Here is a 13,277-nt window from a genome sequence, read left to right as displayed (position 1 = left end):
TTTTTGGGAATGTTAGTACATTTTAACTTGTTAAAGGTCTGGTTGGAAATTTGCATTTTAACTATTACTTCACTTTTGCAAAATGCGATGTTGTGTAAGGAAACCTATATTCTTTATCATATATGGCATACATAATATCTCATTTTGTCATAGCACGACAGACAAATGCAAATGTATTTTTGTTAATGTGCATTGCATTTTATAATTCCACCATCCTGCCATTTTTTTTAGAGCCAGTTCCACAAGTCCAAACAGTCAATCCAGCAAGATAAACAATATGGTCTATCAGAAACAGTTTTCCTCTGCTGCAGGGGTTCGGATTGCACAGCCATTCCCAGCACAATTCCCACCACAGGTATGTGTTTCAAGCGCAAGCCACAGATCCTTTGACTAATATCTTTGTAATATTTTTCTTTTTGGATTATGTGTTTTCAGATGATAGCAACACTTCAGCATCTGTGAAGTACATGCAAAGATTCGGATGTCATTATGACTGACTCAAAATGTTTTGTGAAGAATGTATTTTTCTCTTTAACCTTTATCCCCTACAAGAAAGGCGAATCCTAATGTCAGATTTGTAAATTGGAAAGTTTTTATTTAAAGTTTTAAAAACACCCAGTATGTCTACAGGATGACAGCTTGCCTGTAGTTGTGTTTTAAGTTTTAGCTTGCGTCCATTGGTGAAACATTCTGCTTCCTTACTCTCTCCCTTCCACATCCCCACCCCACCCCCCCCCTCCCCACCCCCAAAATGACTGACTTTCATTTAATTTTTGAATTTCCTCCCCATGTCAAAAATGCTTTATCCCATAAAAACTAAAACCTGCAATTTTCTTTCTTCAAGCAAATTGTGCTTTGATGACTGACTTCAAAGAAAAGAAATTCTGGATATTGTCATTCCAGCACTGGAAGCACAATTGCATAAATAAATGTGAAACAAGAATGATTGGTTTTTCAGAAGGCGGCCCTCAAAAGAGGAGCATAGCCAAATGGATAAACTTGTTTGAAACATGCTGAGAGCTAACGCTCTTCCTTCCAGTTCTTGAAACATTACAGCCACCCCAGTAGAATGGTTAAACTGGTTTCAACAGAAACTACACTAATCGTTCAACTGATATCAGGTAACAAACCTGCTATATCTTTGTTGCCAGGAATGTGTATTTATTATCAATTATTTACTGAAACACATTAAGGATTAACAAAACTGGTATCAAATCCCTTTAATACCTGTCATGAAAGGAACTGGTTTGTAAATTAAATTAATATTCAGGCAATCAAGTCATCTGTTTTGTTTCTAGATTATCCAGCTGGAAACACGTATTTGTGTCACCTTTCTTGAATAAGTTTATTGGACTTGAAGTATGTGCTTACACAGGCAACTCTGATATCTTAGTCATGTGGACATTCTTCACATGGCGAGTGCAAACAGTGAACGTTGCCGGGGGAAAGCATGACTTGGGGAAGCATCCCAATTCTGAACCCAATTCTATGATCATTTAATATCCATATACAGAAAACTTAGAGTAAGAGTCACCGAGTGATTGTCATGAACAGGATTCAGGCTGATCTGCCTGTGCTCCTGTCTTTTTATTAGCTAGGAAACATTGAGAATTACTGCATCCCCAGTGCTATCCTAGCCATTCTGATATTAGAATCCTGTTTTGCCATGACCTTTTGTATTTTATATAGTTGAGTGTTAAAATGGTACTACTGATTATAATGCAGTCACCACACAGCACAAATGTAAGCGGGGAGTTAAATTCCATTCTAATTGTTTTCACCAGATGCTTTCCCAACCTAACCTGGTCCCTCCATTGGTAAGACCTCATGGAAATACTTTTTCAGCTCCTGTTCAGAGGCCTCCAATGCCCCTGGCAAATCAGATGCAACCTCAAATGACCACAGGTATTATCTGCCATACTCGTCCTCAGCATACACCAAGGGTTCCTTCAGGACCTGCACAGGGGATCCGTGGAAACCAGGTCCAAGCTGCAATGATGGCTGAACAGGATTTGAAGGTTAGCTTTACTGGCAGTTGTGTAGAAAAAAAAAAGTAAATAAATTATAATAGAAACCTTGACACCAAATGAAACTGTGGTCTTAACCAAAACTTGAATTGTGCACAGTTGAGATTCTGCGTAGAAATATATTCCAATATTTTTTTACTGTTATTTCTTGTTAACCAATTGAACTGAAACATTTTACTAAAAGTAGCAGTATTTTTTAATTTTAGAAATTTCACCATCAATGCTAGCAGGTGTTTTGTAACCCACCGAGAGATTCTTAAAGGTCTGACTTCCCAGCTGTTCAGGGAATGTGAATTGCCTTTCATACTGGGGATGTTGAAAGAGAACTGTTTACCTGGAAAGTCTTTTCGTTATGTTAATTTTCTAATGTAACAATAATTGTGGTGCAACCTTCAAAATGTAAATAGGATATAATATAAATTAATTACAAATTCACCTTGCTCCAGAGTTCACTTTTTAAGTACAGATCTGACACCCATCAATCCACCAGTTATTAGAACTTGACAGTTTATAAGCGCATGTATCTTAGTAGCTTTATAGTGTAGACACATTGGAAATGCACTGTTTTACTGGTAGTCTAATCATCGGGGGTGGGGGTGGGCAGGGAGTTTGAATTCCAGCACACCAGTGTCCGATTTGTGTGGCTTTTCTTTTCCTTGAAATATTGCTGAATTTAGGTAAAAGTGGCCGAGCTGGTGAATGGATGCTGAGCAGTTTTACCCAAGTACAAAAGTTTAATCATTCTGAAGTTGATGCAACTATTTCTGTACACTGGAGGAGTTGCAGCAAAACCCTGCTCCATTGTATCTCTCTGGCCATTCATTACCCACACCCTTGGTTTACAGTGCACCTTGAAAAACAGGCAATTTTTTGAGTGTTTTTCAGCTCTTTGCCACATGTCTGGACTTGTTTGTTAGCGTGTGCTTGCAAGTTTCTGTCCAAAAGAAGCATCAAAACTCTCATTTGTTTTCCCCCTCTATGTCTAAGGCTAAGCAGCGTGCTGAGGTACTTCAGTCCACACACAAGTTCTTCTCTGACCAGCAGCAGCAGCAGCAGCAGCAAGTCAAACAGCCAGTGAGCAAAGGTCACAAAAGTGACGGCACTGGGGGTAAGCCAACTGAGAGCGGCGGGTCAGGCATTTCAAGCACAAGAGACGAGAAGGTGGAAGAAAAACCCAATTCAAGTCAGGCTGCCTTGTCAAAGCCCGTTCGAACTGGACCAATCAAACCTCAGGCAGTTAAAACAGAAGAAACAAAATCCTAAATAGCTGATAGAACAGAGTAGGTGTTCTAAGCATCCTTCGGGTGCAATGGGAGCTCTTCTCTGTGAGATAAGAGCAGAAAGGTATAGCTCAAAACATGAAATTTCTTTTATAACAAAGAAGTGAGATGTGAAGTAGTGAAGTGAAAGCTGAACTGTCTTGCAATATGCAGAATCAGATGGATCATAATTTTGAGCAACAGAAACGCCCAGATGTGTAAACTAATCCTATGATGAACATTTAATGTTGACTTTTGAACCTTGAAAATTTGAAAAGGCAATGTCTGACTTGTGTGGCATTTCTTTTCCTTGAGATAATCACTGAAATTATGTAAAAATGGCCAAGCTGGAAGCTGACCAGTTTTACACTTTTTAAGGCAATTTAATAATCCTTTCATTAAAATGTTATTTAAATTTTTTCACGAGCTTAATTACAGTAAAGACTACAGTGAATGAGTTAAGCTCCCTTTTTCAACCTATTAATTTGCAATTGTGTTTATGCATAAACCATTTTAATCACAAGTCTAATATTGCCTTTTTTGATTATGCTAGTATTATAGTTGTAGGATGTACTGTATTATACTGTGTGAATGTAAGATATCTTGTCTATCTGCTTATGATCAATCATTACTTAGTGACTGTGCTAGTAACACAGCTGTTTTTATTACAGAAATCTTGCCCAGGTTTGATACAAATAAGATTCTGATGAAGGTACAAAATAATTGACGATTGCTGTTATTGGTATTCTGAAACCTTGGCACAAAGCGTGAGCGAAAAGATTGATTTATTGATATGTATATTTTTGTCACAGGGCTGGGGTGACACTGGGAAAGCTACACTGCTGCAAAACCTGCTTACCATCAGTAATGTGTTTTGACAAGTCAGTTTTATTTGCTTACTTTGAAAACTCAGCTGTGATGTCTGATTTTTTGAGATTTGTATTCCACCTGTACTGTGTATTCGTTTGGCATTGTACAGAAGTTAACAGCCATATTGGTATAGAAATATTATTCTTTAATTTTTTCATTTGTACAGGGTTAACGCACTATTAAATATGTACGATCTTATTTACTATTAATTTGGTTTGGTTACATAACTAATAAAAAAAATGCTCAAATTTTTTTGTTTGTGTATCATGTTTTAATAGCAATGTATTTCCTTTCCTCTGCTTTCAGTTGGTGTTGTTTTCAGAATGCTGCCAAGTGCTGTGTGTAATGTATTTCACATGATCAAAACATTCCTTTGAATGGCAAAACACTGACTTGCATCTTCACTTCTCCCTTGTTCACTTTTCCATACACCATTTTTCAGTGCGTTTTTCTTTTCCCTAGAAGCAAATGAAGTATGGATATGTGGAATCGGAGGGTAAAAGTGACACACTGCTTGTATTGTGAGATTACTTGGGAAGTGTAAAGTCACCATTCACTTCCTCGTTAGAGACAGCTGGTGCCGAATCGAGTCCCCACTCCTTTATTGAGGGGCAAGGGTGCAGAGGCGTGATTTTCCTGACAATCTAAGCCAGTAGGGGAATTAAACCTCTGCTGTTGGTGTTGTTCTGCATTGCCAGTCAGCTGTCCAGTCAACTGAGCAAAGGATACATAGCAATGATAACAGGTCATTTGGTGTTTATGCTTCACTGGAGGCTCAGATACTCATCTGGCTTCCCCTTAAAATACATCAACTTGTCACCTCAACCCTCAAGAGCAATCAGTTCCACACACCCACCCACTGTTACCTCTGAACTGCCTTTTGTACTACTTGGTCATATATAAATATTGATGGCTTCTAACTATGTCCTTTCCCACAAGAGAGATTCTCTCGCTCTACCCACTCCATTAAAATCTTTTATTTGAAAACCTTTATTACTCACCAGCGTTTTCAGGAGAAACCGAACGTGTCCATTCTTTCCCAATTATGTATGCCCATGCATTTTTGATTTCCTTGTAATCATCTCTCTGCCTCAACGTTTCTATAATATGGTGCTCAGCCTCTTAAGTGCAGTCTAATCAAGATTCATTTGAGATTAATGTAGATAGGTTTTCTAATTCTGACAGTTTATATTGAAACTCAATTCATTTTGATCCATAATGCTCAAAGTTTGAGGCATCCATAAACAATGCTGATTAATGTCACTTGTGAAAGGAAAGGAGCATGTGTAAAGGTTTATACCAACTTTATTTTTTAAATTTTATAAAGGTAAGTAGAAAATCCAGTGCTGGCACTTGGGAAAATGATGATGCATTTGGTACACAAATACAGCCTTTTTAAATTTTATACGTGTCTTTCCTTTGGCAACTAAATTAATTCCTAACTCAATCCAAGAATACCCAGTCCAGCTTGAAACACCGTAATGTAAATGCATCTTAAGTTTCTATCTCAATACACCTTGGTTTTCCTTGTATCTTATCAAAATACTACAGTTTAATTTTTTGAAAAATATTGTTTATTATAATGCTTTGGGAATACTGTTTATTAAGTTTAATTTTTTTTTGCTCTGGAGATGGCTAAAACAAGATTACAAAAGATGTTAACTTCAAAAAACACTGATTTTTTTTTTATTTTGGGAAGTCAAGTCTTCAATTTCATACATGCTTTCGCAAAGAAATTATCCAACTTGATTGGACTGAGTTTTCTTAGCAAGTATTGATTCTTTCAGATCTTTCCCTACTCAAGTTTTAACAGTGATGCAATTGAGCTGCATTTTAAACAAATATCCTGTTCTCAGTTTGTTATATGCTCAGGTTGGTTTGCAGTGAGACTCTAGTCAAGAATGAGTGTTTTATTTATTCATAATCGAACAATCACTTTATAGATTTCCAAGAATTAATCAAATCTAGCATAATTTGATCACAGCTGTTCAAACTTTTATCGTTTAATATATGGTTCACAAGTTTGTCTTCTGTGCTCTAGATTAATGCTCAAATTGCTTGTGTTGTAACTAGCCATTATTTATACATACACTTGTTAAAAAGTTATTAGTTCCCTCAGCAAAGATACTCTTGAGGGTCTTCATAATTTGGAAAGCCTAATGTCGTACATGACCATGTTGAAATTGTCCCATGCTAGGATTTTCTTTTCTGCTGGGTTGTAATCAGTCATGCAGTTGTATCGATAGCGGTTCTCAAATGGGATATTCATCGCCTTGCTGCTGTTTGTGTTAGTGTTGTAGGCAAAATTGATTATGGCATGGCGATTGGAATAACTGTTCAGAGTGTAGAGAATTCCACAGATCATGAAAGAATTAGCAACTGATCTTCTGCGTATAGTTGTTGTCCACGTTTGTTCGGTTTGCAGGGTTTTTGGATTCAATTTGGAAATTACAATGGCTCCTTGAGCCTGGCTGGTACTATAGGTTACCCAAAGCCCCATCTCATCCACAGCAAAATCGATGTCTGTGTAGCCACCCCAGGAGTATGGGTACATTCCTTGAAAACCTGCATTTGGTAAGTCCCTTTGAACTAAAATGGTCTCAGTTTTCATTTCATATCTCAGTAAGGTCCTTGATTTGCGTTGCTGGTAGTATAAGCAGCCCCTGTAAATCACACTTCCTGTGCTTTCCACCGGTTCTGGTAACATGTAAACTTTGCTGGGGTGGCCCTTCATGAATTGATCCAGATCACGGTATTCGTATAGCAACCGAACATCTGTGCCAACTGCGTTCATTCTCCAGATAGTGTCCCTGGTATGAAGTGGCACAGGCTCAGGATCTTTCATCCAAACTCCATACTTGCCCAAGATGGTGTCAGCTTTTTGGAATGTAACTGGATCTCCTACCCATTCTAGCATTCCACAACCTGCTAGGGCAAGATGAAGAAACAAGTCCATTCAGGCTCTGCATTTTTAACTGTACATTAGAGATGACTTTCCTAAATCACCTAATTCAACATGAGCATTGTCCTCCTGATTTGAGGAGCACATTTCATCTAATTGTAAGGTGTAATTGTGCGGAGAAGCCCTTCCCTATTGTGGGGTAATCGAAAACAGGGGGATATAATTTACAGTTGAGCCATTGAGCTAAATGAAGGAAGTATGTAATTCTCAAAGTTATGGGTCTTGGTTCAGTTGAAGCTTCCAAGTTAGATCACCAGATTTTTACGGAGTTGATGTATCAAGGGATATGGATCAAAGGTGTGTAAATAGAGTTGAGGTATGTATCTGACAAACCACAGTGGAATGGCCAATTCTTGCCCTAAGTTTGTAATTTGGCATGGCAAAGTTGTCCAAAGTTTAAACAGGGCCTTCTGCAGAGGTTACCACAAAACAAAAATGAAATTCCTTGAATTTATTGTAAGTCACTTAGGAATAATGAATCACAAGTTGGAACACTTTGTATTGTATGATATGAATCAGTACAAATCAGGGTCTAAATGAGCTGGAAAGTTTCAGTCACCTAAAGAGATCAGGAATTTAAAATTGTCCCTGATCTGACTTGGATTTTTAACAGTTTTTGTTTGGCCTTCTAATAACTAATAACTTTTTATAGGTGATCATTTATAGGTGAGTGACAAGAGTCTGTTATACAAAACAAAGAACAATACAGCACAGGAACAGGCCCTTCAGCCCTCCAAGTCTCTGCTTCCACAGTTTGCCCTTTCATATTAAAATTGTCTTCACTTACAGGATCTGTATTCCTCTATTCTCGTCTTATTCATGCATTTGTCCAGGTGCTGCTTGAATGCTGCTAATTTGTCTGCTTCCACCATCACCTCTGGCAGCGTGTTCCAGGCACTCACTACCCTTTGTGGAAAATATTGTCTCTCACACCTCTTAAACTCCAAGCCCCCTCCCCACCTCACACCTTGTACCTGTGTCCCCTAGTAATTGACCCCTCCATCCTGGGGGAAAAAGCCTCATACTTTCCACTCTATTCATGCCATTCACAATCTTTTAAACTTCTTCTAGGTCACCCCCCTCAACCTCCTGAGTTCCAGTGAAAACAAATCCAGTCTAGCCAACTTTTCTTCATAGCTAAAATCCCCCATACCAGGCCACATCCTGGTAAACCTTTTCTGTACCCCCTCCAAAGTATCTACACCCTCGTGGTAGTGTGATGACCATAACTCTACGCAAGATTCTAAGTGTGGCCTAACTAAAGTTCTGTACAGCTGCAGCATAATGCCTATCATTATATAGGTTGTTCTGCTATAATGTGTGCTGTTAACACAAATCCACTAACTAGATTGACAATTTGGAGACACTTTCTAAAGTGTGAAATTTTAAAGTGTATATTGATTATAATGCAATTCTGACCCCATTAGTTTAAATGATGTTGCTGCTATTATCCAATTTTCTTAACACTGGATTGCACATGAACAGAACTATGGCGAAATAGCAGAACTGACTGTACTCCATACCCCTTCCATTGAAGGTAAGCCTTAAGCCTTTTTACTACCTTCAGTGAACTGTGGACCTGCACACCCAAACCTTGTACATAGCAATACTCCTAAGGTTTCTGCTATTCATCGTATGGTTTCCAACTGTACTTGATCTTCCAAAATGTATCACCTCACATTTATCTGGATTAAACCCCACCTGCCATTTTTCTGACCATGCCTAACTGATATATATCCTGCTGTATCCTCTGAACCCGCCTCACTATCTGCCACTCTTCTCCAATCTTTGCAAACTTACTAATTAGATCAGCTACGGTTCTTTGCAAATCATTTATGTAGATCAGGAACAGCAGAGGTACCAAACACTATTCCCTGTGGGATACCACTAGTCACAGCCCTCCATTCCGCAAAGCATCCTTCCACTGCTACCCTGTCTCTTGTGACTAAGCCAGTTCTGTATCCGGCTTGCTAGCTCACCCCGATACCATGTGACTTCACCTTATGATGCACAAGACATCGCAAAAGATTGACCAGATCTCTACTTGTAAATGTAAAAAAAAGTCGATGGTAACCTTTCGCCACCTGCCGGTCGCTCGGATAAGTTAAGCAAATTGACATAAGACAGGAGTTCTGGGGAGCTAAATCAACTCTCAGAATGTAGCTCGCCCACAGTGCGTGTTGCTTGTCAAGAGTGTCTTTCCCATCTTTAGGTCGTATTTTGGTACCTCAATTAAAATCAGTCTCACTTTGCATGCCATTTCCCACGAAGCTGCAAGACGAGACTCTCTGAAATGCGCTGACATTGGAAGTATTGATACCTTTTCCGTTCAGTTAAACCTATACACCGACAGGCCGAATTGAACAGGCTGTTGTTCTCAATATAAAAGCTCTGTAAAACCTCTCCCCAAACTGCCTGACCCCTTGTGATCCTCCAGCATTTTGCTGTCTTCAGCACAGATTCCAACATCTGCAGTAATTTGCTTCTCCACATCTCTACCTCACTCCAAAACACCAAGCTGACAGATACCTGGTGCAATCTCCGTTGGAGGGGTAGTGTCCGTGTTTTGTTAACACACTCTGGAACTTTTTTGTCGCATTAAAAAGACAAACATGTAAAATTGCTGTAGATACTATAAGTAAATGGTACCCTTTCGCCACCTGCCGGTCACTTGACTAAATTGCGCATTTTCAGCCTCCTGACTGTCCACTGGTGTGAGAGAACAGAGCAAGCCAGGCAGCATCGGGGGGTGGAAAATCAACGTTGTTCAGGACCCTTTCTCCACCTCCTGCTGCTGCCTGGTTTGCTGTGTTCTTCCTGGCTCCGCTGGATTCCAGCATCGGCAGTTTTCTCATCTCATTTTTATCTCTGTTTCTGCTGTTTTGATTTGAGATCCCCAGAACTATCTCACCCCTGGTAGGGTGAAAGAAACATTCCGCAGATGCTGGGAATCTAATTCAACAGCGAAATGCTGGAGAGACTCTCGTTTGACGAAGTGGTATTAGACTCGAATTGTTAACTCTTTTATCTCTCTCCATCCCTTTCATCCACTAGCTGTGTGGGGGTGGGGGGTCGCCTGCCTGTGTCTGAAGGTACCTGAACTGTGCGGCGCTGTGGCCCGATCGTTGGGATCGTTCCCTTGTATCAACCTGGAGGCTGGGACCTCCGTGATCTCCGACTTCAACTCTTGGAACCCGCGATTTTCGAAGCTCCAGTTGGACGCTGGGGAGGGGTGGGGGGAGGTGGGGGAGAGATAGAGAGACCATTATGCCGGACTTTGCAAGTCGCCAAAAAGAAAGTTGTGGCAACTTAAATGTCACGTTGCAAGCTTTAGATTATATCTTCCCTTTCAAAATAACTGCAAATTTAAAAAGTTCCTTCCCAAAGGAAATCCTGGGAATGGGGGGACTTACCACGTACAGCAGGCTGCGTTCCCTGGCGAGAGGGTAAGTTGGATAGATTCTCTCTGCCTGTAACATAACACACACCGCGTTTTAACCCGGGCCTGGCGTTCTCCCTGCTCCCAGTCCCTGTCTGTCATTCTTAAAACTAAAAATCGCACAGCACCAGGCTATAGTCCAACAGGTTTATTTGGAAGCACTAGTTTTTGGAGCGCTCTTGGCTGATGAAGAAGCAGCGCTCCGAAATCAAGTGCTGGATAAACCCGCTGGACTAGAACCTGGTGTTGCGCGATGTTTAACTTTGTCCACCCCAGTCCAACACCCAGCACCTCCCACATGATTCTTAAAAACGGAAATTAAAAGGGCACAAATCAAACCAGCGTCGGAGGAAATCAACGTCCGCTTTTAGCTTTCAAATACTAATCAGTGCAGGTTTTTTAAAAAAAAGTCCTCCTCGAAATGCAGAGCTCTCCAACCCACCCCCCCCCCCCCCCCCCCCCGAGAGCCTCCCCCACCGTGCCCGGGCGGTGTCAGTCACTCCTCATTGCCAGCCTCGGGCAGTATTTTGTCCATCACACCCATGGAAGGTGGCAACAGTTAGATTTAAGGAGCGGGTGATGTTCCGAGCGAAGTTACTGGTGTGATCGATTACTGGGGGTTCAGGGCAAGAAATGGTCTGATCCCGGGTCAGAGAGAGAGGGGAGAGGGTGATCCTGGAGTCTGATCCCGGGTCAGAGAGAGAGGGGAGAGGGTGATCCTGGAGTCTGATCCCGGGTCAGAGAGAGAGGGGAGAGGGTGATCCTGGAGTCTGATCCCGGGTCAGAGAGAGAGGGGAGAGGGTGAACCCGGGTCAGAGAGAGGGGAGAGTGATCCTGGAGTCTGATCCCGGGTCAGAGAGAGAGGGGAGAGGGTGATCCTGGAGTCTGATCCCGGGTCAGAGAGAGAGGGGAGAGGGTGAACCCGGGTCAGAGAGAGGGGAGAGGGTGATCCTGGAGTCTGATCCCGGGTCAGAGAGAGGGGAGAGAGGGTGATCCCGGAGTCTGATCCCGGGTCAGAGAGAGAGGGGAGAGGGTGAACCCGGGTCAGAGAGAGGGGAGAGGGTGATCCTGGAGTCTGATCCCGGATCAAGGAGGGGAGAGGGTGATCCTGGAGTCTGATCCCGGATCAAGGAGGGGAGAGGGTGATCCTGGAGTCTGATCCCGGATCAAGGAGGGGAGAGGGTGATCCTGGAGTCTGATCCCGGATCAACGAGGGGAGAGGGTGATCCTGGAGTCTGATCCCGGATCAAGGAGGGGAGAGGGTGATCCTGGAGTCTGATCCCGGGTCAGAGAGAGAGGGGAGAGGGTGATCCTGGAGTCTGATCCCGGGTCAGAGAGAGGGGGGAGAGGGTGATCCCGGATCGGAGAGAGGGGAGAGTGATCCTGGAGTCTGATCCCGGGTCAGAGAGAGAGGGGAGAGGGTGATCCTGGAGTCTGATCCCGGGTCAGGGGGAGAGGGTGATCCTGGAGTCTGATCCCGGGTCAAGGAGGGGAGATATTAATCCTGGAGTCACAATACCCAGGGTTGAAGAGGTACTGAGTGCTCTCTCTCTCTCTCTCCTCCAGTGCCCAGTTTAAGGGCTGCCCTGGTAGGGGCTCAGTGCCGAGGCTGTAGGTTTTGTTCTGAGGAGCCAGCCTGTGGGTGGGCAGGGAGGATGGAGATGGAGTCCCTTTTTGCACATCCCTGAGCCCAGTGTAAAGCCATGGCCCGGCGTGCTCACCCCGACCTTGCTGTGAGCCCCGGCCAGAGTGCGGGCACTGAGCGGCTCGGAGCTGCTTGTTCTCCTGCTCCAGCTCCTGCAGCCTCCGCAGTAAGTGCAGGTTGTTCCCCCGGTCCTGCCCCTGCTCCTGCTCCTGGTGCTGGCCCAGGGAGCGGGCCACCCAGCCCTCCAGGAGGCGGAGGCGGTCCCCGAGCTCGGCCAGCTCTCGCCGCTGGCTCTCCCGCTCACTCCGCAGCTCCCTCACCGCCTCCAGCGCCTCCCCGGGCTCCGAGCAGGCGTCCTCGGGCGGCCCGGCCACGCTGAACGAGTAAATGCAGCGGCCGTCCCTCCTCAGGCTGCGGGAGAAGCTGGGCGAGGATTGACCCCGGACCTGCAGGAGGAGGGAGGAGGCGAGGGTCAGCAGAAAGGGACCGAGCATTGTCTGGCTTTATTTTGCTTTGTCTGACTTGCAGAGCGCACGGGCGGCTCACTGTTCCCGGGGGCTCGGGTTTATATCAGCTTCATTTCCAAAAGGAGGGGCTTTATTGTCAACCCCTCGGCTCTGTGGACCTCCCACACCAGCCCACCCACCCCTCCAGGCTTTAGTCTGTCCCTGCTCCCAGTCTGCAGGGTTCTCCTCAGTTTAAACATCACACAACTTTTTTTCTGGATATTTTTAGTAATGTACGAAATCTTAACTTTGTGTTCTGGTAGTCTATAGAATAGATTAGTAGTTAGTTTTCTTAACTCTATATTGGTGCTATTATTATATTGTAAAGCTGAATACGCTATTTTGTACTAATTTTGTTAAAAGAATCTCAAAAATCTTTTTCTCAATGATAATATTTGTATTAAAAAATACACACAGCACCAGGTTATAGTCCAACAGGTTTATTTGGAAGCACTAACTTTCGGAGCATAAGCGGTTGTAGAGCATAAGGTCCTAAGACACAGAATTTATAGCAAAGGGATTCTCCTAACAGAAGGGAAGTGGCAGACGCTTGGGGATCTGTCCGTGTC

General features: G+C 43.0%; 2 protein-coding genes across 18 annotated transcripts in view; one reads left to right on the top strand and one right to left on the bottom strand.

Moving 5' to 3' along the window:
* The window catches only part of prrc2c (proline-rich coiled-coil 2C), an 85,872-nt gene extending 81,468 nt beyond the window's left edge, over window positions 1-4,404 (top strand). For all 12 annotated transcript variants that reach the window (XM_072573570.1, XM_072573565.1, XM_072573569.1 and 9 more), the window contains 3 exons: window positions 232-355; window positions 1,785-2,018; window positions 3,015-4,404. In XM_072573570.1, the coding sequence (XP_072429671.1) occupies window positions 232-355; window positions 1,785-2,018; window positions 3,015-3,290 (634 nt within the window). In that variant the 3' untranslated portion in view covers window positions 3,291-4,404. The remainder of the gene's footprint in view (window positions 1-231; window positions 356-1,784; window positions 2,019-3,014) is intronic.
* A 1,647-nt stretch (window positions 4,405-6,051) lies between these two features.
* On the bottom strand, window positions 6,052-12,768 carry myoc (myocilin). 6 transcript variants are annotated; one of them, XM_072573571.1, is made up of 4 exons: window positions 12,279-12,768; window positions 10,532-10,588; window positions 10,215-10,340; window positions 6,052-7,084 (listed from the first exon to the last, which is right to left on the bottom strand). In XM_072573571.1, exons 1-4 carry the CDS (start codon window positions 12,694-12,696, stop codon window positions 6,297-6,299), a joined length of 1,389 nt encoding a protein of 462 aa, XP_072429672.1. In that variant the 5' UTR covers window positions 12,697-12,768; the 3' UTR covers window positions 6,052-6,296. The 6 variants fall into 6 exon arrangements, with proteins under 6 accessions (XP_072429672.1, XP_072429673.1, XP_072429674.1 ...); XM_072573572.1 differs by having other exon boundaries at window positions 6,052-7,081; XM_072573573.1 differs by having other exon boundaries at window positions 12,285-12,768.
* Window positions 12,769-13,277: the final 509 nt, after the last annotated feature.

This window comes from Chiloscyllium punctatum, chromosome 7 (genome assembly GCF_047496795.1).
Source record: "Chiloscyllium punctatum isolate Juve2018m chromosome 7, sChiPun1.3, whole genome shotgun sequence".
In the NCBI taxonomy this organism is placed as follows: Eukaryota; Metazoa; Chordata; class Chondrichthyes; order Orectolobiformes; family Hemiscylliidae; genus Chiloscyllium; species Chiloscyllium punctatum.
Note: the sequence above shows the minus strand (reverse complement) of the source record. Positions and strands in the feature narration are given on the sequence as shown.

What these genes read in the sequence shown, in the direction of transcription:
- myoc (XM_072573571.1), bottom strand. Translation starts at nt 12,696, where the DNA reads ATGCTCGGTCCCTTTCTGCTGACCCTCGCCTCCTCCCTCCTCCTGCAG. An exon ending in GGGCTCACAGCAAGGTCGGG is followed by an intron (nt 10,589 to 12,278) that starts GTGAGCACGCCG and finishes GTTATGTTACAG; the next exon opens with GCAGAGAGAATCTATCCAAC. An exon ending in AACGCAGCCTGCTGTACGTG is followed by an intron (nt 10,341 to 10,531) that starts GTAAGTCCCCCC and finishes ACCCCTCCCCAG; the next exon opens with CGTCCAACTGGAGCTTCGAA.